This window comes from Oncorhynchus kisutch, linkage group LG18 (assembly GCF_002021735.2).
Source record: "Oncorhynchus kisutch isolate 150728-3 linkage group LG18, Okis_V2, whole genome shotgun sequence".
NCBI classification, from domain to species: domain Eukaryota; kingdom Metazoa; phylum Chordata; class Actinopteri; order Salmoniformes; family Salmonidae; genus Oncorhynchus; species Oncorhynchus kisutch.
The window spans coordinates 60,300,038-60,327,133 of NC_034191.2; the positions used below are offsets into that span (position 1 = coordinate 60,300,038).

The 27,096-nt window shown below is 44.4% G+C and overlaps 1 protein-coding gene across 1 annotated transcript; it reads right to left on the reverse strand.

Moving 5' to 3' along the window:
• Window positions 1-240: 240 nt before the first annotated feature.
• LOC109909687 (cyclic nucleotide-gated cation channel beta-3-like) lies at window positions 241-26,720 on the reverse strand. Its single transcript, XM_031795293.1, has 14 exons — window positions 26,681-26,720; window positions 26,177-26,385; window positions 25,716-25,766; window positions 25,458-25,544; window positions 25,117-25,181; window positions 18,239-18,361; window positions 17,338-17,479; window positions 9,776-9,935; window positions 9,251-9,348; window positions 5,678-5,761; window positions 1,966-2,084; window positions 1,500-1,652; window positions 1,059-1,203; window positions 241-890 (listed from the first exon to the last, which is right to left on the reverse strand). The coding sequence occupies exons 1-14, from the start codon at window positions 26,718-26,720 to the stop codon at window positions 864-866; spliced, it is 1,503 nt and encodes a 500-aa protein (XP_031651153.1). The 3' UTR covers window positions 241-863.
• Window positions 26,721-27,096: the final 376 nt, after the last annotated feature.

The window sequence follows — 27,096 nt, forward strand, 5'->3', positions numbered from 1 at the left end:
ATTGCACTGTGACTCTTAGGTATGAATTGCACTGTGACTCTCAGCTATGTTAAAGTGAATATAGTATTTGGGTTATTCTTAGCTTCACTGGCTACTGTGTGTTAAAGCTGGGGACAGATACAGAGAGGAGACCACTTACTTAATTAAACATCGCAATGTCCCGCCCGTTTCCTAGCTAAGACTTCAATGTCCCACCCTGGATAAGGGGATTATTGGACTGAGATCTCCATGGTTGGCTTGCTTTCACATTCAACTACTATTCAACACAACACACAATAGATCATGAAGAAGAATATGATACTATGGAACTGATGCAGTTGTTAGTAAATGAGAATTTATTTATTTAGGTAAATGTGTATCTTACAAAGCAGACAGATCGTATTAAATGTCACTTAAGTAGCTTGTTTCGTAGCTAAACTGTTACTCACCCGTTACACAGAAAAATAAATCCTTTGATTGGCACTGCATCCATAACTGTCACCACAAACTACATGAGTTGTGTATTGGCAAATACAAATCGTGATTGGTCAAAAAAATAACCGTTTCTAAACCTGAAATATAATTGATAATTGATATGAAAAGAAAAATGATCAAAATACTTCTAGAAATATTCATTTTTTCCACTTTGTCTTTTCTTTAATTATTGCACATCTTAATAAAGTTTTTGAAAGATTAAACAATTCTAAAGGATAGTATGCGAGAGGGTAGTTGTATCCCTCTTACACGAATCCCTCAAAATAGTGTTCTGTACACACACTCACATACTGTTCATTCAGCTGTGAGTAAAGAGGGGATTGAACAATAATGCACTGTAAATTCACCACAAAAGTAATACATATGAGAAACGATGCAGTTTGATATTCTCAATCTTTATGATTTTGAGTGGCATGCTACAAGAGAAAGAAAACCACAACACAGTACAGTAGATTACAAACCAGCTCGAGCCACTAACAGTATTTATAAAGTTGCCTTGTACATTATCAACTGTAAACTGAACATATACGGTACATGCCTGCTGTTAACAACAGGTCAAAATGAGAGTAAGGGATGTTTCTTACCTTGAGTTTCTCCAAAAAGCCTTTGTCGCCCCCAAAGACACGCAGCATTTTAGGAGTGGGGGGTTTGGGCCCGAACAGCGCCAGTCCTTTCTTTTTATCTTCAACAGCCTTAGCAGCAGCTGGACCCTTAGCCTTCATCAGTTTCCTTGGAAAATAATGAGTCAAAAAGGAGTCAGGTATATCTCTATTACATGACAACATTTTATTTGAATAGTCCATCTATAGCTCAATAAACTATAAATAGAGTTTGATGAGCTATTACCGTATAGATGGATTATCCAAATACATATTTGTATTGATAAAGGTTAGCAGGGAAACAGTATTCTTTAGCGTTTTAAATGTTTCCCCTACAAGAGACTACTACTACTACTAATTATCTTAGATTAAAACTAGGGACTAATCCAATGCAGTACCAATAATACAGCCAATCTCCTCGCTTACTTTCCTTTCCTGGCCAGAACCTTCTGAGCCATTGGGTAGTGGACCAGAATTTCAAAGAGATCCTTCTTTTCCAGGACGGACAGGTTAGCAAAGCCGTGAGCTTTGACATTAGCTGTCCTCCTGTTCCCGCCATCTTTAGACGATTGCAACAGACTGTTGAAGAAAAAACACTCCAATTGTATAATATAAACTGACAACAAGGCATCTTGGTGTAGGCTACACCATGTCTGCTTCCGAAATGGCAGCCTATTTCCTACATAGTGCACAACTTGCAGTACAGCGCCCTTAACCACTGCGCCACCCGGGAGGCCGATAGTGCACTACTTTTGATTAGAGTGCATAGAGGATTACTTTTTAACAGAGCCTTATTATATGGGCCCTGGTCAAATAGTGCACTGTAGGAAATAGTGTGCCATTTCAGATGCAGCCCATTGTTTCATGTTCACAGGAGAGCTCTGTTCTGTACCTGATTTCTCCAAACACACAGCCGGCCTTCAGTGTAACGAACACGATGGAATTATCTGGTCCACCAACCACCTGTACTGCTCCAGACTTGATTATGTACATCTCTTTACCAATATCGCCCTACGGGATAAGATAGTTAGACAGAAAACTGTCATGCTATAGATGTACAGTGCCTTCAGAAAGTATTCACACCCCATGATGTACAGTGCCTTCAGAAATGATTCACACCCCTTGATTGACTTTTTCCACATTTTGTTGTGTTACAGCCTGAATTTAAAATAGATTACATTTAGATTTTGTGTCACTGGCAATACCCCCATAATGTCAAAGTGGAATTTTTAACAAATGAATAAAAAATGAAAAACGGAATGGTTTTGAGTCAATAAGCATTCAACCCCTCCGTTATGACAAGCCTAAATAAGTTCAGGAGTAAAATTGTGTCATGTCTGGGCAATCATTAAATGTGAAGACTTATTTATATCAAATCAGTTCTCTAGGTTTAATTATTACGCGATTGAAATAATCATGCAAACATTAATTAACTATGAAGGCGGGGCACCATGGAAAATGGTGATTTACAGAGTTATAATTTACAGAATATAACTCTTAAGATATTTTAAAATCTGATCAATTACAGTCTTCTGTTAATTAATTATTATTACCTCATCGGTACTCATTACTGAACGTCGCAAACCCTTGGGGACCTGCACAAACCCTAGCCTAAATCATGAATCAGCGATATACAAATTGGCTTATTATTTATTTACTAACTAACTAAATAATCACACAGAATTACATAACAAACAAACAGTAGATATTTGGGCTACTACATGATACAAAGACAAAGTCTCTAGCGGACGAAGCCGATATGACGGCTTGGTAGACAAAGGAAGGGGGTGGGGACTGAGAAAGAGCAGGCAAGGCAAAATGGATTCACTATACACAGTCTATAATTATATTAATTGAAATGATAATCCTTTGCACATGAACGGCTGCTTTTTCGAGAATAATTGCAATGTATATATTTACGCCCGTATGCCGTTGCTGTCTTCTCTGTTGGAATCATCTGCTGGAGAGTCAGTTCATCAGAGAGTCTCTGGTTAATTTCCCCAGAAGTCACAATGTTCTTTGTCGTTGTAGCTTTCTCCGCAGCTCTGGATAGTGTCTGTTATAATGGATACGTCAGGCCTACCTTTGTTCGTTGCATAGAATAGATAGTTCCACGGTTGTCAGTATTCTCGTACTAGACTTACGTACAGTTGAAGTCGGAAGTTTACATACACCTTAGCCAAATACATTTAAACTCTGTTTTTCACAATTCCTGACATTTAATCCAAGTAAAAAATCTATGTCTTAGGTCAGTAGGTCACCACTTTATTTTAAGAATGTGAAATGTCAGAATAATAGTAGAGAGAATGATTTATTTGAGCATTTATTTATTTAATCACATTCCCAGTGGTCAGAAGTTTACATACAGTCAATTAGCATTTGGTAGCATTGCCTTTAAATTGTTGAACTTGGATCAAACTTTTCGGGTAGCCTCCCACAAGCTTCCCACAATAAGTTGGGTGAATTTTGGCCCATTCCTCCTGACAGAGCTGGTGTAACTGAGTCAGGTTTGTAGGCCTCCTTGCTCGCACACACTTTTTCAGTTCTGCCCACACATTTTTCTATAGGTCAGGGCTTTGTGATGGCCACTCCAATACCGTGACTTTGTTGTCCTTAAGCCATTTTGCCACAACTTTGGAAGTATGCTAGTGAAGACTTCAATATATCCACATAATTTTAGTCCCTCATGATGCCATCTATTTTGTGAAGTGCACCAGTCCCTCCTGCAGCAAAGCACCCCCACAACATGATGCTGCCACCCCCGTGCTTCACGGTTGGGATGGTGTTCTTCGGCTTGCAAGCATCCCCCTTTCTCCTACAAACATAACGATGGTCATTATGGCCAAACAGTTATATTTTTGTTTCATCAGACCAGAGGACATTTCTCCAAAAAGTACTATCTTTGTCCCCATGTGCAGTTGCAAACCGTAGTCTGGCTTTTTTTATGGCAGTTTTGGAGCTGTGGCTTCTTCCTTGCTGAGTGCCCTTTCAGGACTCATTTTACTGTGGATATAGATACTTTTGTACCTGTTTCCTCCAGTATCTTCACAAGGTCCTTTGCTGTTGTTCTGGAATTGATAATAACTTTTCGCACCAAAGTACGTTCATCTCTAGGAGACAGAATGAGTCTCCTTCCTGAGCGGTATGATGGCTGCGTGGTCCCATGGTGTTTATACGTGCGTACTATTGTTTGTACAGATGAACGTGGTACCTTCAGGCATTTGGAAATTGCTTGAAGGTAGGTCTACAAAAAAAATTCTGAGGTCTTGGCTGATTTCTTTCGATTTTCCCATTATGTCAAGCAAAGAGGCACTGAGTTTGAAGGTAGGCCTTGAAATACATCCACAGGTACACCTCCAATTGACTCAAATGATGTCAATTAGCCTATCAGAAGCTTCTAAAGCCATGATATCATTTTCTGGAATGTTCCAAGCTGTTTCAAGGCACAGTCAACTTAGTGTATGTAAACTTCTGACCCACTGGAATTGTGATACAGTGAATTATAAGTGAAATAGTCTGTCTGTAAACAATTGTTGGAAAAATGACTTGTGTCATGCACAAAGTAGCTGTCCTAACCGACTTGCCAAAACTATAGTTTGTTAACAAGAAATTTGTGGAGTGATTGAAAAAGGAGTTATAATGACTCCGACCTAAGTGCATGTAAACGTCCGACTTCAACTGTAATTTCTCGCTTCAGACTAGTAATTATACACGTCTAGGAAATTCTGTAGTGATCGATAGTCTCAGAGTTTAACCATTTCCAGCCTTGTAGCCAAATCTACAGCTGTATCGTCTACGTGGCCTGTAGAAGTGTAGCCATTCCAACGTGGGGACTGTACACTTTAAGAGATACAGTTATGTGTGTTTCTTGTCCTTCATTAGGTCACCAAATGAAGCACATTCGACATGACTGTCCCTTAAGTGTCCACGGACCATTCCCACATTCTCAAAAATAGAAACATTGTTTCATTATTCAATCTTTTGATGGCCAAGGGTCTCTCTGTGTTCCATAGTTTACATTCCAACCTCGAACACTACAGAGTATAGGGCCAGCATATTTTATGACCGACCATAAAACAGTCTACTTTCCGCTCTCCCCCTCTATGAGAGAGAGCATGCTGTAGAGCGGACCCCCCTGTAACCCGATCCTTCAGATCGTCACAGGAGAGTTATGACAATTGTCACATAGTAAGTTGCATGGATTCACTCTGTGTGCAATAATAGTGGAATAAATCAAGGGGTATGAATACTTTCTGAAGGCACTGTACATTTCTTTTAACATTATCTCCCTATGGGTAAAATATACACACATATAGATGATTTTAAAAAGCTGAGTATACTGCATGTCTTTACCAATATTACCCGAAATAGTGTGAGCTGACCACATTTAACAGTTCCTTTATAGACTACATGAAACAGCTAATTCAATGACTGTGTCTCTCTCTCTCTATCATCCCTTTTGTTTATCTCTCTCTCTCCCTCTCTCCCTCTACGTAATTTCACCTCCAGCGATGACAGGATTATGTTTGACATGGTCAAGGAAGTGCTTCCGCAGCAGCAGATAGAGAAGGTAGTCAATAAAACACACTCACACACAAACTCACCTTCTGCACCACAAAGTCCCCAGGTAGATATATAATAGACTTAAGCCTCAGCAACATGTCTACCAACATCTGGTTATCACAACCCTGAGGAAATACAATTCAACATCATAGACTAAAGCATCACAAGGTATTACATGTACACATTTCTGTGAGGTTGATTAAAGGAAAATTCAAGATATGATGCAAAATGCATCATACTGGCTGTATTTCTGTACTTTGAAAGTTATATATCTTGAAAATTTGATCGCTGACATGCAAAATATTTTGGGCCTATATCAACAATGGCCTAATGAAACAAATACCGAAATATCGTTTTTGGGTGGAGTTTTCCTTTAAGTAATGTTTGTCTGTGCTTTTTTGTAAGTGTGTGTGTGTGTGTGGGTGCGTGTTAGTGATGCACGGGTTTAGGGTCATGAAATATTGTATGGATGAAGGGCGGGTGGGTTGCGGGCGGGCGGTTTGAATAAAGAGAAAACAATACCTTAAAAAATCCATAAATGTATAATTCTTGTGCAATTTATGTCTATAGGCTACATTTAGGTTTTCCTTTAATGAATATAGGCTTATCTGGCATTAGTGTGTAAGCCTAATGCTTGATGTCCACCAGATGTATTTTGTTTGTTTTGCTGGCCCGCATTTTCAGTACTTGACCTATGTGCTTTGCTTTACATCTTGCTAAAAGCTAGCTGGTTGGAGTGTTTGTACTTCTGTTTGTACCACCGCATGGTAAAGCAACGAATGAGCTGAAAATATTGAACACGTGGTACACAGAACGCACCACGGCACCCCTAACATAGCACTGCGGCACCCCTAACATAGCGTTGCAGACTGCTCCATTGACAATGAATGACTTCCAACTGAATGCAAAGTGTATGATGTATCTGGTGGACATGAGGCGCTCGTTCTAAGGCCTAACTGTACTGTACATGAGCCAAATACACTACACACCCAATGCTTTTGGGAACAGGCAGAAAAAATACATATCAATCCACAGAGGCAAAAACGAAAATGTCATAGTTTAATTCAATAAGTGAAAAGCTACAAAATGGAGTGTTGAAAACAAAGAGAAGAGAGGGCCAAAAAAGTTATGTTTGGGAAAGATTTGGTGAAGGGGTAAAAGAGGATGATAGAAGTGCTTGCTATGTTATTTGTGATGATTGTGAGGTGCTATCTAAAATCGACAATAACAAGATGGGGACTTAAAATCAGCCAGGTCACCAGTGATACAAGTCAGTATTTGACGTACATCCATTTCGGAGTATGTCAGGAGATGACATGGATACTGGCCACTAGGGGCAACAGCGAGAGCTGTTACGTTCAAGTAGGTTCCGGTTTTGCTAGGGCATTGGGGATGGCAGATGGGCGTAAGTATTTGCCTCGGATTCCAAATGTTGCACGTTTGAATCCAGCGATAGAAAGTAGATTTTTACATTTGAGTTTTAAGCCTATCCCAAACCTGAACCATTCAAAGTTAATGCCTAACCTTAAGAATTTGGAGTTAATGTCTGAACTTAACCCTAACCTTAAACATTCAGTTCATGTCTAAACTTAACCTTAAACAGTTGGAAATTTGATGTTTGGAACACCTTTGAAATGTAACATTTGAGAGAAACATGGATGAATGTCTAATTCTGAAGTGAGACTGTGAGAGCTGGTAGCTTCAAATAGGCCTATGGCACATCAAGGGAACCGTAGCCTACTGTTCAGATGGGCTAAATGGAAACTGATATCTGGACACTGACTGTAGGTCTATAACCTCTCACACAGCCTTGGATATAGGGGGCGCTATTTTAATTTTTGGATGAAAAACGTTCCCGTTTTAAACAAGATATTTTGTCACGAAAAGATACTTGACTATGCATATAATTGACAGCTTTGGAAAGAAAACACTCTGACGTTTCCAAAACTGCAAAGATATTGTCTGTGAGCGCCACAGAACTGATGTTACAGAAAAAACCCAGATAAAAATACAATCAGGAAGTGCTGCATTTTTTGAAACCGCCTCATGGCAATGACTCCTTATATGGCTGTGGAGGAGCTAGGAGTCAGCTTACCTTTTCCACGGTTTCCCCAAGGTGTCTGCAGCATTTGGACGTATTTGTGGGCATATCATTGGAAGATTGACCATAAGACACTACATCTACCAGGTGGTCGCTTGGTGTCCTCCATCGCAATTATTGCGTAATCTCCAGCTGCAGTATTTTTCCGTTTGCCTCGGATGAGAAACCGACTGCCAGGAATGATTTTTCATCTAATAGAATTGTGAAAAACACCTTGAGGATTGATTCTAAACAACGTTTGCCATGTTTCTGTCGATATTATGGAGCTAATTTGGAAAAAAGTTTGGCGTTGTGTTGACTGCATTTTCGGGGTTTTTTTCTTAGCCAAACGTGATGAACAAAACGGAGCTATTTCTCTTACACAAATAATATTTTTGGAAAAAATGAACATTTGCTATCTAATTGAGTGTCTCGTTATTAAAAACATCCGAAGTTCTTCAAAGGTAAATGATTTTATTTGAATGCTTTTCTTGTTTTTGTGAAAATGTTGCCTGCTGAATGGCTTAATGCTATGCTAGGCTATCAATACTCTTACACAAATGCTTGTGTAGCTTTGGTTAAAGCATATTTTGAAAATCTGAGATGACAGTGTTGTTAACAAAAGGCTAAGCTTGTGTTTCAATATATTTATTTCATTTCATTTGCGATTTTCATGAATAGGAAACGTTGCTTCTGGTAATGAGCTTGAGGCTATGATTACGCTCCCGGATAACGGATTGCTCGACGCTAGAGGTTAATATCAACTACTGCAGAACTAAGTATGTCTTGCATTAAAATGATACACCAAAAGTAGGGTAAATGTTGACTTGGGAACAGGAGTGGAGTGATTTCTTTCTTTCACCATCTTGAGAGAATGTGAACTCGCAGTTAGATACTGTCTGTAGAGGTGCTATCTTTATCAGCATCATAAAAGCTGATAGTATTTCAACCACATAAAATATGCATCCAATCCAACCTGAAATATTACCAGAAACATGCTGGGTCGTTTTCACATCTTTCTATGTCCTTACAACTGGTCAAATATTTGTAATTTGGAAAATTTGCACAGCAAATATTTCCAGTAAAAAAATGTATTGCATTTTATCGCAGGTCCCTAAACGTTTTTGCTCCGCGAAAGAAGCAGAGATGACAGAGAGAACTTTATCGATGTCAACTAGATTGAATCATTCATTGTATCGATTATTGATATTATTCTGGTGAGCAAGGGTTTATTTAGTCTTCTAGGGCAACATATAAGGTCAAAAGAAAAGCTACATGTATCTAACTATAGACAAGTTGACTAACAAATAGCCTACAAAAAATATTGGAAATTATAAACAGAAACATATCTAAATCAGGACCAAAACAATCCTGCACCCCCTTTCAAAAAATCATTCCGCAGTCTCTGACTGTAGCCTATAGCGCATGTTCTATATTAGCAGGTTAGGGTCGGGTTAGGGCCTCAGATTTTCACTTGATCACATAGCGGACTCACGCACCACTAGTGTGCTTGCATACATGCTTTCGTGTGTACCTTAAATAGATCAATTTTCTGGAAGGTAGCCAGGTTGATGTCAACAGCAATGGCTGTCCTCATGACGAGAGGCATCTGCTCCAGCAGCTCAGACTCATCTAAAGGCAGGCAAGAAGAACCATAAATACACAGGTAATTACGGATGTCTTATCGAACAGAACTCTTATTCACTTAGACCTGAGCCTCTGTTAAAGGTAGACTGGCGATATGATGTAGATGCAAAAAGTAAACAGCTATGTGGGTCAATTTCTGGAACAACTAAGAGTGTTGAAGCGCGAGGCTCAACTTCTCCACTGTTATACCACGCTGTACATCGTGTGAAGCAAACCCGTGCACATGCACAGATACTGTGTGTGACTGTGGGAGAGCGAAGTGTTGCATCTCGCTCATCTCACTGTTTCTGGTGCTGCTCCTGGCAACGTCATTTTGTAGAGTCTACCTTTAATGCTTGAAGTAAAATATTGAGGTTGTGTCTCAAATAGGGAATAGAGTGCCACTTGAGACGCAGCCTGAGAGTTTTCTTACCCAGCATGCCCTGGGCGTCCCAGGTGTAGTTGTACCAGGTGCGTATTCTGTTCTGGCACAGTTTGGGGATGTTATTTGACACCATATAATACACAGTGTTGTCCATGGAGGAACGAAAGTAGGTCTGGCCTGTGGTGGCTGCCCCAATGACATCTCTCATCTGGAATGGATCATATTAGACACATAAGTCAACTGAGCTCAAGTTCAATTTATATTCATAGGTCCATTTGTTACAAGTTGGTTGTCAGCAAAATTACACGTAAATATGTTTTTTACAAACCCCCACCCCCGCGCGCACACACCAACTTGTAACAAATGTAATAAGTGACATTTACAATATATCAAATAAACATGTCACAGGAATTCCAAGCTAAATATAGGTCAGTGAGGCTGGTCAGTAGGATAAAATCATATTTGATTCATTACCAATCCACCACCTGACTACTTACCTGCATTTCTACAGGTTTATAATCTACTAAACTCAGCAAAAAAAGAAACGTCCCTGTTTTTCAAAGATAATTTGTAAAAATCCAAATAACTTCACAGATCTTCATTGTAAAGGGTTTAACACTGTTTCCCATGCTTGTTCAATGAACCTTAAACAATTAATGAACATGCGCCTGTGGAACTGTTGTTAAGACACAACAGCTTACAGACAGTAGGCAATTAAGGTCACAGTTATGAGAACTTAGGACACTAAAGAGGCCTTTCTACTGACTGAAAAACACCAAAAGAAAAATGACCAGGGTCCCTACTCATCTGCGTGAACGTGCCTGAGGCATGCTGCAAGGAGGCATGAGGACTGCAGTGGCCAGGGCAATAAATTGCAATGTCCGTACTGTGAGATGCCTAAGACAGCACTACAGGGAGACAGGACGGACATCTGATCGTCCTCGCAGTGGCAGACCACGTGTAACAACACCTGCATAGGATCGGTACAACCGAACATAACACCTGCCGGACATTTAAGGGATGGCAATAACAACTGCACGAGCTACACCAGCAATGCACAATCCCTCCATCAGTGCTCAGACTGTCCTCAATAGGCTGAGAGAGGCTGGACTGAGGGCTTGTAGGCCTGTTGTAAGGCAGGTCCTCACCAGACATCACTGGCAACGACGTTACCTATGGTCACAAACCCACCATTGCTGGACCAGACAGGACTGGCAAAAAGTGCCCTTCACTGACGAGTCATGATTTTGTTTCACCAGGGGTGATGGTCGGATTCGCGTTCATCGTCAAAGGAATGAGCGTTACACCGAGGCCTGTACTCTGGAGCGGGATCGATTTGGAGGTGGAGGGTCCGTCATGGTCTGGGGCGGTGTGTCACAGCATCATTGGACTGAGCTTGTTGTCATTTCAGGCAATCTCAACGCTGTGCGTTACAGGGAAGACATCCTCCTCCCTCATGTGGTACCCTTCCTGCAGGCTCATCCTGACATGACCCTCCAGCATGACAATGCCACCAGCGATACTGCTCGTTCTGTGTGTGATTTCCTGCAAGAAAAGAATATCAGTGTTCTTCCATGGCCAGCTACGAGCCCGGATCTCAATCCCATTGAGCACGTCTGGGACCTGTTGGATCGGAGAGTGAGGGCTAGGGCCATTCCCCCCAGAAATGTCCGGGAACTTGCAGGTGCCTTGGTGGAAAAGTGGGGTAACAAGAACTGGCAAATCTGGTGCAGTCCATGAGGAGGAGATGCACTGCAGTACTAAATGTAGCTGTTGGCCACACCAGATACTGACCGTTACTTTTGATTTTGACTCCCCTTCTGTTCAGGGACACATTATACCATTTATGTTAGTCACATGTCTGTGGAACTTGTTCAGTTTATGTCTCAGTTGTTGAATCTTGTTATGTTCATACAAATATTTACACATGTTAAGTTTGCTGAAAATTAAAGTAATTGACAGTGAGAGGACATTTATTTTTTTGCTGAGTTTATATCTATATCCGTCTGGATAGATCAGAGTCCGGAGACTGAGGTGGCTATGGGCCAGGGAAATAACGCTATCATCAAACATCTTCTTTTGTTCACTTAAACAGGTTGAGTCTAATCGTGGACTAAACAGCACCTTCAACAGCGATTCTCCAGTGAGATTGCTTTTTAGTCAAGGACTAGGCTTAATCTGTATCCAGGAAACTGAGTTACTTTCGTAACCCCAGTTCTCTGATATAATGAGTGAGATATCTCACATATGGGATTGACCTGAATATCAGAAGCTCAAAGAACCAATTGCACACATTTGTTGGAGATAGACAGGTCGAGTGGCAAATGAGGTGAGCCCCTCCCCTCACAATAAGGAGCAACTCGCCCACCCTCTAGTCATTTTCAAGCCTTCCGAACTTCCTCACACTCTTGCGAGTAGGGGAATGCGGTGAGATATCTCACTCATAATATTAGAGAACCGGGGTTACGAAAGTAACCTTGAGTTCTCTTTCAAAAATCCCACATATCTCACATGTTGGATTTTGGCCAACTCATGTATCGCAAGCATGCTCTCCAAAGCCAGGTAGTCTCAACGTATCAACCCTCAAAGGCCACGACACTGAGGACAATATGCACCAAAGAAGGTACAATGATGTCTAACTGGTAGAACCTCATAAAAGTATGAGGGGATACCCAACAAGCCACATCGCAAATCTCCTGTAAGGAGATGCCTTGAACAGTTCCCAAGAGGTAAACATACCTCTGGAGTGAGCCCTCAGACTCTCTGCAGGCTGTAAGCCCTTGCTATTTTAGGCCAATATAATAGCTTCCACAATCCAATGTGATAACCGTTGACAAGAGAGGGGCCTCCTTGCAAGGAGGTGCCCAGGACACAGAGTTGGTCGCTTTTGTGCAAAGCTCTTGTTCTATCCAAGTATACACGTAATGCACGTACTGAACAGAAATGATGGATATGCTCTTCTTCCGTAGAAGTGAAGTGTGGCGGGTGGAAAGCCAAGGTCGCTGACCTTAGGCATAAAGACGAGGTTGGGCAACAAAGAAACCTTGGAAAAGCCTGGGGCAGACTGTAGACAAGAATAGTAAGCTGATAGTGCATGCAGCTCACTCACTCACTTTGCGGACATAAAGGCGACCAGTAAAGCGGTCCTAAGGAGAGATGCCTCATCTCAACGCTTTCCAGCGGCTCAAAAGGCTGCCGTGAAATAGCCAAAAGACGGAGCAAAGGCTTTGATACTGGAGGTAAGTGGACTGCCCCTTCATGAAACAATAACGAGCGGTGTTTTCCCACTGTTATTGTTAAAGCCTATATGACAGGCCGCGATAGCAGCTAGATAGACCTTAACAGTGGGGAATGCCTTCCCACTGTCAATAAGGTACTGCAAAAAAGCATAAAACCTTAGATACAGAGAATTGGTAAGGAATGATCTGTTTTTGGTCACACCACTTCTCAAAAAGGCACCACTTGTCATGTAGAAGGGGCCCTGGCACTCTGGATAGTCTCAATGACTCCAAGCTGCAGGCCTGTCGCATCCAAATTTAACCTGTCACAGGCCAGGCGCAGCGGGGCATGGTGTCTGGGTGAGGGTGGAAAATCTCTCAGTTCGCTTGGGTCAAAAGATCCCTGCATAACGGGAGTTGCCAGGGCTCGTCGTACAGCAGGAGAATGATCTCCGCTACCCGAAGCTTGCCTGGCCATCTAGGGGCTACCAAGATGAGGGATGAGCCTTCTTCCCTCACTCTGACTGAGCCGCCTCTATACAGTTGCTGAATGTTTATGGAGCTACTTGTAGGCTGTGCCTTGAAAAGCAAACCTTAGAAACCTCCTGTGTGCTGGCAGGATGCTTATGTGAAAATAAGTGTCCTACAGGTCGACTGATGTGAACCAAGACAGAATGTTGAATGTAAACATATGGAAACGTGAACATTTTCAGATAGCTGTTGAGGCCCCGTAGGTCCAGAATGTGGTTTACCCCTCCACCTTTTTTGGGAAGCAGGAAGTACTGGGAGTAGAAGCCGAGGTGGCTCTCTGCCGCTGATATTGCCCTGATAGCCTCTTTGCTTAATATACAGGAGATTTCCTGCTCTAGTATGCATGCTGAGTCGCCAATCACCACTGATTGCAAAATGCAGTTGAAAACGGGTGGTCTCATAGCAAACTGCTGTCATGGCACTGCCCTCTTTGGGTACAGCGAGCACAATCCCCCTCTCTCTGTCTCCTACACTTAGGCTGCTGCGACCTCAGGTTGTAAATTCCTGGAGGAGATTATCTCCTCATGGCCACAGTATAGAGAGAGAGTGAGTTTTCATAGAGAGAACAAAATAATTTCTTCCACCTCACAGAACTTGAGGTCCGAACAACATTTATGTTCTGGAGAAGGTATAAAAGATCGGTGAAGAATCCAGCTACGAACTGGTCCGTTTGGTACAATTTTGTGAAACTCATGGGAGACAATACGACCACATTACCATAACGCTGTTTATACAATAGCCTCAGATATGAGGCTTACATCTAATTGTTGTATAAGATGAATGAGTGAGGATGATACTGTTTGTGAAATTGTGTAATATGATTTTGGACTGTTTGATGAAGGAAACTCAAATTCCCTTTGGAGTTGAACTAAATCAGAGGACCGCCCACAGTTATGGTCTGGTGTCCTGGGACAGGCCCCTTTCTGCTCTTCCGAATAAAACCCCAACCTTGAGAATTTCTCAACAGACCATGTTTCTCTCAATTTACGAGAGGACAAAGGTTGCAGGCCAGCTTACCTCGATAATGAGAGGGCCAAGGTTTGAGAGGAGACCATAAACCTAAGGTTTGAGTAGATGGCTGAATCTTTTAACTATACCACGTGGTTAAACTCTTAGACTATCGATACCGACAGAATAAGAACAAGTATTTGATATTAATTACTAGTCTGCAGCTAGGAATTCGGTATCATTGAACGCGAAGACCGACAACCGCCGAAACATCTATTCTATAACGACATGAATGAATGTCACTCTGAACTATCCATTCTAACCACGACAGAGAGAGAGAGAGAGAGAGAGAGAGAGAGAGAGAGAGAGAGAGAGAGCGGACAAACTCTCCAACAGAAACATACTTTTCAACAGAGATCCCGACGACACACTGAAAGTAAATATATATATTGATTGCAATTGTTCCCGAATCAGTGAGCGTTCATGTGCAAAGGATTAGCATTTTAATTGTTATAATTATCAACTTTCCAGTGTCTCATCTCAGTTGACCCCCACTTCCCTTTTGTACACCAAGCCGCGATGCCGGTTTAGCCTACTAGGGAAACTCCGTTATCATTTCCTTGTAACTATCTACTGTTTGTTTATGCATTTCTGTGAATTACTTAGTTAGTAAATAAATGATTTAAGAAAATTGATGTATGGATGACTCATAGTGAAGACAGGGTTTGTGCAGATAACCAACAATTTACGACGTTTGGAATGAGACTAACATGAGGTAAAGAAGAATTAATTAATCAGAAGACTAAGTGATCAGATATTAATATCTGAAAGTTATATAAGGAAAATTATAACTTTATAATCTGAATATTTTCCTTGGTGCCCCGACTTCCGAGGTAATTACAGTTACATGATTAATCAGTTTTATCGCGTAATAATAATTACAGAGTTATTTGATAAATAAGTATTCAGTTTAATGATGCCAAAGACACAACACTGCAGTCTGTACCCCTTTGTCACCATGGACCAGACCCAGGGCTGCGCGCCAGTGCCCTGCTCTTGTGGCGAGTAGCCCACAGATCAGTAGACTCTCACAATTTTTGCTCTGTGTCCTTGGTATGACACCTGGATACAGCAGATACTTTTTTATTGACAAGGGCAGTGTTGACACAATGGAACATAGGGACAGTGGTTGGTCGCGACTGCCAATTTGTTGTCCTGCCCCAGCTGCTTGAACGAGAGTCGAGGGGGGGGGGAGTCGTGTCAGAGAGGGCATTCAGAGGTAGAGTGGATTCCGCTCGTCTTCCTTGAGAGCGAATGCAAGGACATGGGTTCCAGGAGCACAGAGGTGAACTGCTGGCTGCCCCTCTCTGCTGCACGGGGTGTACCCCTTCCCCCATATAGGGAAAAATCAGCTGGGTGGGTCCTTGATTTTCCCCACTGTCAACCCCAGTTCGGGGACCAGAATTGTGGGTTTGGTCTCTGCTGCGTTGCTGGGGGATTCAGCTAATTGCCCTCTCCCTGCCGTGAAGCCTTGGCTCGGGGAGGGTAGGCCGGGTAGCCACAGTTCCCAGGTCTGTGGGATGGCTTGACAGGAGGGTCAAGGAAATGTGCTTTCGCTTTGTCCAACAGGCTGGACAAGTTGAGCCACAAGGCTCTCCACCCCACCACTGCAAGGCTCATGGCACAGCCACAGCCTTGAATGGTGCCTCTGGAGGATCTGAGGGAGAGGTCTGTGACGACACAGATCTCATCCCAAAAGTCTGGGTTAGACTTGCTAAAAGATTATGCATCTCCAGCATCATATCGGATTGGTAGGCAAGCAGTAAGGAAAAACTTTCAATGCTTGTACAGAACACGTAAACTTTTTGGCAGATAAATGCGAAAAATTTGTCCATCTTACCACAGAAAGAAGTGCCTTTCAGTGACGAGGCACTGGGGTTGAGGTGGTTGACCAGTGAGGGCTCGACCACCAGTTGGCAAAAAGTCAGGTTTGGAACTTGTCGGTTACGTTTGGCTTCCGTCACACAAGCTGGGATGGATGAGAGGAGTTGCTTGCCTGGAACAGTTCGAGAGGGGAGTTTCCTCCCGTCGTTCCAGTCCCTCTCTGCACTGCCACCCCCATGGGTTCAGGACCCAGGCAGACAGCATGATATGGTTAAACTGCATGGACATAGATGTGCTGGGGAAGTGGCCGGGCCTGGCAGGCTCCATGGTGCCAAAAAAACAGCTAATCCGAGAATAAAGTGAAACTAAACTAGCGTTCACCACGTGGGCTAATAGCCTGGCTAGTTAGCACAGTACTAGCCGAAGAAAGCTAATCATTTAACAATGTGAACGTAGCTACCATTCCATTCACCTCATGTGCTAGCAACTTAGCTAGTTAGCACAATGTTAGCCAAAGGAAGCTAGCGCTTTGTTGGACTTGCGACGAACAAAAGCATGTCTCTCGACCTAAAAAAAGCTAGCTAGACTTGCAGCGAGCTAGCCAGGTTAGCTAAGCCTTGCAGCTAAGCTAGCCAAGTCTCAGTAGCTTGCCCTGTACTACAGGAGACAAAGGGAAGAAAAAGTAGAAAAGCAAATTCTTACCCGAAGCGAAAACATTCCTTTCGGTAAAGTCACCCAACACAGAAGATGAGAACTGAAAAACCTGCTGTTGGGATTCAGGTAAATTCCACATGTGAGATATTGGAACTAATAATTGAAAGAGAACCGCCCACCCAGTTATTCTCTACGACATCTATGCTATGGCTATGACAAAGACAGAGACTAGGTTGTAATGTAAGAAACACTGCTAAGGTTAAGGTTTCCAGATGAATCGGGGTAATGGGGGGCTTTGATTATGTCAATAGGCGCTCTAGATCCTAGATGGGAAAGCCAATGGGAGATCTATCTGACTATGTTTCTTCCTGTTACCTGTCCAATCAAACTGGAGAACACGAAGACACCCACGAAAAAGTTTGACAACTGAAAGGTAATCTCAAAGACTGTGTGGGGCTCTGGAAGACCACCGATGTTGATCAGACTGCGGACTGCGTAATAGTAACAACGCAAGTACCTGTAGAGAGGAGTGGGGTATTAGACAGGTATCTGTGTGTGGAGAGGGGGTGGCGTTAGGAGGGGTGCTAGTCTCTCTGCTCCGCAGTAGCTAGGTCATTTGGTTGTGTGTTTTTGACCTCCCTGGCACTGGATCAAAGGTTATGACCTGAGATGGGAAAAGTGTTCAAATTGTTTTGGGGGGGAAATCATTTTTTTGAAGAGAAAAACTGCACCAAAAAAAATCAAGAATGGTAGAAAAAAGGAAATTGTCAAACACCAAAACAAAATAAAAGACAAAAATGTGACAAAAATCAAGCACACTTAGAGGACTACCTGGCCAAGAAAGATGGACAAAAAGAAGGCGCCGAAAAAATAGTTGGCCATCTGAAACAACTGTCCGAATAAGGTGTCGGGAAATGGCAACTCTGCGATCATCAGCAGGGATTTCTCCGCATAGAAGAAACTGCTCAGGTAACTAAAAACAAACACATAAGGCAGTCCAAATAGAGAACAAATGTATACATAGTCCTGTATGTCTAAATTATGTATATATATAATCAACTACATGTAACATGCATGGCTTTAGAACAGTACTTCCTTACAATATTGACATGGATATACAGTGCACAAGTACATGACAAATGAACAAGTTGCAAATGACTAATGTTATACAGGATATACGGTCATGCAGTAACTAAAATTGAACAATAACTTGAGCTCTGCATAGGTGTGCACTGACAACGGGAGATATACAATTGAGTTGGTGTAATGTACATACGCGCTGCCTTTGCCAGTGTAGACCCATGTGGTCTTGCCGATGCCCTGGTAGGCCGAGGCCACGTAGTAGGCGCAGGCGTTGAGGTGGAGCATGAAGAGCAGGTAGCCAATGGTGCGGACCACTCTTGTAACACAGCAAGCAAGGGTATAGCACTTCAAGATACAGTACTAGTCAAAAGTTAGAACACACAGACTCATTCAAGGGTTTTTCTTTATTTTACTATTTTTACATTGTAGAATAACAGTGAAGACTTCAACTATGAACACGTATGGTATCATGTAGTAACCAAAATGGGGTTAAACAAATGAAAATATACACCACCATTCAACAGTTTGAGGTCACTTAGAAATGTTTTTGAAAGAAATTAACATTTTCTGTCCGTGTCACGAATTCTACCGAAGGTAACTCCTCTCCCTGTTCGGGCGGCGCTCGGCGTCGCCGGTCTACTAGCCGCTACCGATCCCTTTTTCTTTTTCTGGTTGTTTTGTCTGTGTTCCTTTTCACACCTGGTTTTCATTGCTTTGATTTCTGTGGGTATATAGGGCACCTGTTACCTGCCGTAATTCGTGCAGGATTAGATTTGTGTGCATTGCGCTCGATTGTATTTGATGTTTGTTGTTTTTTCGCTATTACGCACGTGTATGTAAAGTGTCGTTCCTCCGTGCGTTTGCACGAGTTTTCTGATTATTCGAGAGCGTAGTTTTGGGGTTTTGGTCTGTGCCTTTTTTGTATTGCTGGACTCTATTATTAAACACGCTTCTCAGACATCACTGCTCTCTCCTGCGCCTGACTCCTACACCTCTCACCAAGACGCATGTTATCACAGAATCCTGCACCAATATAATTATGGAGTCAGCAGGAGCGGACGCACTCCCAGGGTCCGTGGAGGAGCGAGTTCAACACCACACGGCAGTGTTACACCGACTGGGGACCGCCATGGATCAGGTGATGGCGATGATGGAGAGATGGGAGAGAGGTGGCCTTCCCACACCGTTATCAGCCACACCACAACCAGTACCACTACCCTCTCCTTCATTGCCTGAGCACAGTGGGATTCGACTCGCCCTCCCGAGGGAGTTTGATGGGACGGCGGCCGGGTGCCAGGGCTTCTTACTCCAGATGGACCTATACCTGGCGACCGTTCGTCCGGCTCCTTCGGGGGGTGAGAGCGTGAACGCCCTCGTCTCCTGCCTCGCAGGTAAAGCCCTGGAGTGGGCCAACGCGGTATGGAACGATCCTGACTCGGCGAAGGGACCACTACCCAGAGTTCACCCGCCGCTTTCGGGCCGTGTTCGATCACCCACCTGAGGGTCGAGCGGCGGGTGAACGGCTGTTCCATCTGAGGCAGGAGAGGAGGAGTGCTCAGGACTTTGCTCTAGAGTTCCGGACCTTGGCCGCTGGCGCGGGATGGAACGACAGGGCCTTGATCGATCACTATAGCTGTAGTTTGCGTGAGGACGTCCGTAGGGAGCTGGCCTGTAGAGACACCACCCTGTCCTTGGACCAATTGATTGACATGTCCATTCGGTTGGACAACTTGCTGGCGACCCGCGGACGTCCAGACCGGGCTCTGTCAGTTCCATCTCCCAGCTCCACCACTCCAACACCCATGGAGCTGGGAGGTGCTACAGCGAGGGCGACCGGAGGAGGGGGCCTTTCCTGTGCCAGCTGTGGTCGCAGAGGGCACACTGCTGACCGGTGCTGGGGTGGTCCCCCCGGGAGTCGAGACGCCAGGCCGAGCACTGCCCGGACACCTCAGGTGAGTCGGCACCAGGCTCACCCAGAGCCCCCTGTTGGTCACATGTATGTATGGATTGTTTTTCCTGAATTTTCCCCTCTTTCCCGGCATAAGGCGCTAGTAGATTCAGGCGCGGCGGGGAATTTTATTGACCGCGGTTTAGCGAACAGGTTAGGGATTCCCCTTATTCAGCTGGACAAACCCTTCCCAGTGCACGCCTTAGATAGCCGACCATTAGGGTCAGGGCTAGTCAGGGAGGCCACGGCTCCACTGGGTATGGTGACACAGGAGGGTCATGAGGAGAGAATTAGTCTCTTCCTCATTGATTCTCCTGCGTTTCCGGTGGTGTTGGGGATCCCCTGGTTGGCCCGTCACAACCCCAGGATTTCGTGGCAACAGAGGGCTCTACAGGGGTGGTCGGAGGAGTGCTCAGGCAGGTGTGTAGGAGTTTCCATCGGTGCTACAACGGTGGAGAGTCCAGACCAAGTCTCCACCGTGCACATTCCCTCAGAATATGCCGATTTGGCTATCGCCTTCTGTAAAAAGAAGGCGACCCAATTACCACCTCATTGACGAGGGGATTGTGCGATAAATCTCCTGGTAGGTGCTGCACTTCCCAGGAGTCAAGTGTATCCCCTGTCACAGGAGGAGACGGTGGCTATGGAGACATACATATCGGAATCTCTGGGGCAGGGGTTCATTCGGCCCTCCATCTCACCTGCCTCCTCGAGTTTCTTTTTGTGAAGAAGAAGGAGGGTGGTCTGCGTCCGTGCATTGACTATAGAGGTCTAAATTCCATCACAGTGGGGTATAGTTACCCGCTACCTCTCATTGCCACGGCGATTGAGTCATTTCACGGAGCACGGTTTTTCACAAAACTGGATCTCAGGAGTGCATATAACTTGGTGCGTATCCGGAAGGGAGATGAGTGGAAGACGGCGTTTAGTTCCACATCGGGGTTGGTGATGGAGGATGACCGCATTGCAGCCGTGCGTAATTGGCCGACTCCAACCACGGTAAAGGAGGTGCAGCGGTTCTTACGGTTTGCCAACTACTACCGGAGGTTTATCCGGGGTTTTGGGCAGGTGGCTGCGCCCATTACGTCACTGCTGAAGGGGGGGCCGACGCGTCTGGGATGGTCGGCTGAGGCGGACAGGGCTTTTGGTCGCCTGAAGGCTCTTTTTACCTCGGCTCCCGTGCTGGCGCATCCGGACCCCTCTTTGGCATTTATAGTGGAGGTGGACGCATCCGAGGCTGGGGTTGGAGCCGTACTCTCCCAGCGCTCGGGTGTGCCACCGAAGCTCCGCCCCTGTGCTTTCTTTTCTCGGAAGCTCAGCCCGGCGGAGCGAAACTATGACGTGGGGGATCGGGAGCTGCTAGCTGTTGTCAGAGCCCTGAAGGTGTGGAGACATTGGCTTGAGAGGGCCCAACACCCTTTCCTCATCTGGACTGACCACCGTAATCTAGAGTACATTCGGGCAGCGAGGAGACTGAACCCTCGTCAGGCAAGGTGGGCCATGTTTTTCACCCGATTTAGGTTTACCATCTCCTATAGACCAGGCTCCCAGAACACTAAGGCAGACGCACTGTCCCGACTATATGATACGGAGGAGCGGGCCATTGATCCTGCGCCCATCCTCGCGGCTTCTTGTCTAGTGGCACCTGTGAGGTGGGAGGTGGACGCAGACATTGAGCGAGCATCGCGTGTTGAGCCAACTCCACCACTGTGTCCAGAGGGACGGGTGTATGTTCCGCTGGTGGTTAGAGACAGGTTAATTTGGTGGGCTCACACATCCCCCTCCTCTGGTCACCAGGGGATCGGGAGGACGGTGCGATGTCTTAGTGGGAAGTACTGGTGGCCCACTTTAGCCAAGGATGTGAGGGTTTGTGTCCTCCTGCTCAGTGTGCGCTCAGTGCAAGGCTCCTAGGCACCTGCCCAGAGGAAAGTTACAACCCCTTCCCGTTCCACAGCGGCCTTGGTCACACCTGTCGGTTGACTTCTTGACCGATCTGCCACCGTCACAGGGCAACACCACGATCCTTGTCGTTGTGTTTCGGTTTTCTAAGTCCTGTCGTCTCCTCCCTTTGCCCGGTCTCCCTACGGCCCTACAGATGGCGGAGGCCCTGTTTACTCACGTCTTCCGGCACTACGGGGTGCCTGAGGATATTATTTCTGATCGGGGTCCCCAGTTCACGTCCAGGGTGTGGAAGGCGTTCATGGAACGTTTGGGGGTCTCGGTCAGCCTGACCTCTGGGTTTCACCCCGAGAGTAATGGGCAGGTGGAAAGCGTGAACCAGGATGTGGGTAGGTTTCTGCGGTCGTATAGGACCGGCCAGTGGAGTGGGCGAAGTACATCCCCTGGGCGGAGATGGCCCAGAACTCACTCCCCCACTCCTCTACGAACCTGTCGCCCTTCCAATGTGTGTTGGGCTATCAGCTGGTCCTGGTACCATGGCATCAGAGCCAGACCGAGGCTCCTGCGGTGGACGATTGGGTGAAACGCTCAAGGGAAACCTGGGAGGCCGCCCACGGGTACCTTAAACGGGCCGAAGGGCGGCAGAAGGCCAGTGCCGACCGCCACCGCAGCGAGGCCCCGGTGTACACACCGGGGGACCGGGTCTGGCTCTCGACCCGAAACCTGCCCCTCCACCTGCCCTGCCGGAAGCTGGGTCCGCGGTTTGTGGGGCCATTCAAAGTCCTGATGAGAATAAACGAGGTGTGTTATAGGTTACAGCTCCCCCCGTATTACCGTATTAACCCCTCGTTTCATGTGTCTCTCCTCAGGCCGGTGGTGGCTGGTCCGCTTCAAGAAGATGAGGTGCGGGAGGTCCCTCCGCACCCCCTGGACATCGGGGGGGCGCCGGCGTATGCATTTCGGTCCATACTGGACTCGAGGCGTCGGGTGGGGGGTCTTCAGTACCTCGTGGACTGGGAGGGGTACGGTCCGGAGGAGAGATGCTGGGTGCCGGTGGAGGACGTACTGGATCCACCTATGCTAAGGGAGTTTCACCGCCTCCATCCGGATCGCCCTGCGCCTCGTCCTCCGGGTCGTCCTCGAGGCCGGCGTCGTCGCGCTGCGGGAGCCGCGCGTCGGGGGGGGGGGTTTTCTGGTTGTTTTGTCTGTGTTCCTTTTCACACCTGGTTTTCATTGCTTTGATTTCTGTGGGTATATAGGGCACCTGTTACCTGCCGTAATTCGTGCAGGATTAGACTTGTGTGCATTGCGCTCGATTGTATTTGATGTTTGTTGTTTTTTCGCTATTACGCACGTGTATGTAAAGTGTCGGAAATGTGTTTGTTCCTCCGTGCGTTTGCACGAGTTTTCTGATTATTCGAGAGCGTAGTTTTTGGTCTGTGCCGTTTTTGTATTGCTGGACTCTATTATTAAACACGCTTCTCAGACATCCCTGCTCTCTCCTGCGCCTGACTCCTACACCTCTCACCAAGACGCATGTTATCACAGTCCATTTTAAATAACATCAAATTTATCAGAAATACAGTGTAGACATTGTTAATGTTGTAAATGACTATTGTACTGTACTGTAGCTGGAAGCGGCTGATTTTTTATGAAATATCTATATAGGTGTACAGAGGCCCATTATCAGCAACCATCACTCCTTTGTTCCAACGGCATGTTGTTAGCTAATCCAAGTAGATCATTTTAAAAGGCTTATTGATCATTAATAAATAAATAATGTTAGCACAGCTGAAAACTGTTGTGCTGATTACAACTTTAACAATGTCTACACTGTATTTCTGATACATTTTGAATGGACAAAAAAATGCTTTTCTTTCAAAAACAAGGACATTTCTAAGTGACCCCAAACTTTTGAACGGTAGTGTATGTTATATTTTAGTTTTTCCCTTTGCCTTGATGACAGCTTTGCACACTCTAGGCATTCTCTCAACCGGCTTCATGAGGAATGTTTTTCCAATGTCTTGAAGGAGTACCCACATATGCTGAGCAGTTGTTGACTGCTTTTCCTTCACTCCGCGGTCCAACTCATCCCAAACCATCTCAATTGGGTCGAGGTTGGGTGATTGTGGAGGCCAGGTCAGCTGATGCAGCACTCCATCACTCTCCTTCTTGGAAAAATAGCCCTTACACAGCTTAGAGGTGTGTTGGGTCCTTGTCCTGTTGAAAAACAAATGATAATCCCACTAAGCGCAAACCAGATGCGATGGTGTATCGCTGCAGAATGCTGTGGAAGCCATGCTGGTTAAGTGTGCTTTGAATTCTAAATAAATCACTGACAGTGTCACCAGCAAAGCACCCCCACACCATCACACCTCCTCCTCCATGCTTCACGGTGAGAACCACACATGCGGAGATCATCCATTCACCAACTCTGCGTCTCAAAAATACACGGCAGTTGGAACCAAAAATGTTGACTCATCAGACCAAGGGACAGATTTCCACCAGTCTAATGTCCATTGCATGTGTTTCTTGGCAATTCGACCATGAAGGCCTGATTCACGCAATCTCCTCTGAACAGTGGATGTTGAGATGTGTGTGTTTCTTGAACTCTGAAGCATTTATTTGGGCTGCAATCTGAGGTGCAGTTAACTCTAATGAACGTATCCTCTGTAGTAGAGGTAACTCTGGGTCTTCCTTTCCTATGGCGGTCCTCATGAGAGCCAGTTTCATCATAGCGCTTGATGGTTTTTGCGACTGCACTTGAAGAGCCACACATGTTAATTGAAATGCATTCCAGGTGACTACCTCATGATGCTGGTTGAGAGAATTCCAAGAGTGTGCAGAGCTGCCATCAAGGCAAAAGGGTGGCTACTTTGAAGAATCTCAAATATAAAATATATTTAGATTTGTTTTAACACTTTTTTGGTTACTACACGATTCCATATGTGTTATTTCATAGTTTTGATGTCTTCACTATTATTCTACAATGTAGAAAATAGTAAAGACAAAGATAAACCCTTGAATGGATAGTTGTGTGTAAACTTTTGACTGGTACTGTAAATGTTGCTGTAAAAATGAATATAGAAATGTACTGTATTTGATTGATTGGTTGTTTGATTGACAGTCATGTCGGATTTCATCATATTTGGAGTTGGTACAGTATAAAGGATTGATTCTAGGCAAAACATAGGCATACTTAAGTTGTAAAGTTAGTGACATACCTCCAAATGTAGGCCTTGGACATGAGGCTCTCCAGACGATCACTGAACTCAAAGAATGTGTCCACCTAAAGAAGACCTCAAAATCAACACCCCAAAAGTAGCATAAAAAAAGAGGACCGCAATGAAAGTCTTTTTACGTTATTGTGTTTTATCCTCGAATGGATTTGGTATATGTATCTGTTGCGGGGTTGTACATTTTAAGCATTTTAAATAGTTAAATTGTCAAATAAAATCAAAAAGTAGCAAACATAAAACAGTAGAATCAGTGTTAACAGTTGAGTCATGCTTGTTTCAGCATAAGATGAGTTTGCATAAGTTGACCATAACAGACAATGCTTTACCTTTATCATTCGATTGAATCTGAAGATGGATTTGTACCCGAAATGGAAGCATAGCAAGTCTATGGGTGCCATTGCTATCATGTCCATCTGAGAAAAGAGACAAATAAGTTACAGTAGGTGGTAATTCTGAAGCCCCTGCCTTAAAAACATACAGAAAAAAACATGTTTTAATCAAATACATAAATGTTAGATGTTTGTGTTAAAGCCATGAAAAATGATCTGCAGTTTATATAACAAACAATTACATCTTTGAAGTACCTTAAATCTCTCAGAGTTTCTGTAGTACGCTTTGGTTATAATCCTGTCTTTCTGAAAGACAGAACATTAAAAAGATGAAATCACATCTACCTTAGCAAAGTTAATGTAGAAAACCTGTTTACACAACTACTGCCAGTCCACTGCACACAAGTCTCATTTTGAATACCGGAACACTGAAAGGGTCTACCTGTGTGGGGAAGTCTATCTGGTCTTTCTAAACACCGTATTAACATATAATTATGAGATGTCATTGGACTATGGGAGAAGACTGACATTTATACCCTGCTGCAAAACGTATGTAATGCAGGTATGCTTAAATTGAGCTGGAATTGTCATCTTGGCCATTTTATTTTTCATATTCATAAGTGTTCAAACTGTAACACTCACAAAATGCCCTCATAGTTTAAGGACAGTAGGAGCCCTACTTCCTCTGGAGAAAGAGGGAGAGCTGAGGGACTTACAATGACGTCCCCTCCTTTGACGAACTGCTTGCGGGCCTGGAAGAAGATTGAGTCAATGAGATAGATGAAATCAGCCACAAGGTCCATGGTTATCCAGTAAGGGATCCACTCCGGGGTGTGGTAGGGGAAACACAGACGAGCTGTCATGAACCAGGTGTTGTAGTTGAAGGCCAGAGTCACCAGAGTGAGCCACGCGATGTACGCGCGATCTACAGAGAGAGGAGGAAAGGGAGAATGTATGAGGAGAGAGAGAGAGACAGGAGAGAGAGAGAGAGAGAGAGAGAGAGAACAAGAGAGGGGGACAGAGTGAGATACATAATGAATCAATGTAAAAAGCTACGGTAGTTGCAAGGCCCGAATCCAAACTCTTTACTATTACTGCATTAAACACTGAAAAGTAACATACATGCAATACATCATCGTATTGCATGGCCAATTATTTACAAAACAATTTCAGTAGATGTTGCTTAGCAGTTTACCAGAGCAGCAGCAGAGTTGGCATACCTGAGAATGGATCTATGGTGGATGGCAGCACTGAGTCCATCGCATCCTCGATGGGTTTTAGCCTCCTGTCAAGGAAGGCGGCAACTTCCTGGCCGACGGTTGGTTTGACCACAGGCTCCGATGCTTTTGCTTCATCTTTTGCTTTTTGCTCTGCCGCTTTCTTCTCCGCCATCTCCTGCTTTTTCTTCTCTGCCGCCTCTTTCTTTTTTAAGTCTTCCCCTTCTTTCTTTATCCTATCTTGCTCTTCTTTTATTAGCCTCTCGTTCATTAATATTTCATAATCCTTTTTTCGATAAATGGGAGCTTGAGTAGAATAAATGATTCAAACATTACAAAGTTACATCCTATGATAACCCATAGTCAACAAATATAGCTAAGGAGTCAGATAGCTTCAGCACTGTTTTGTGTCAAATATC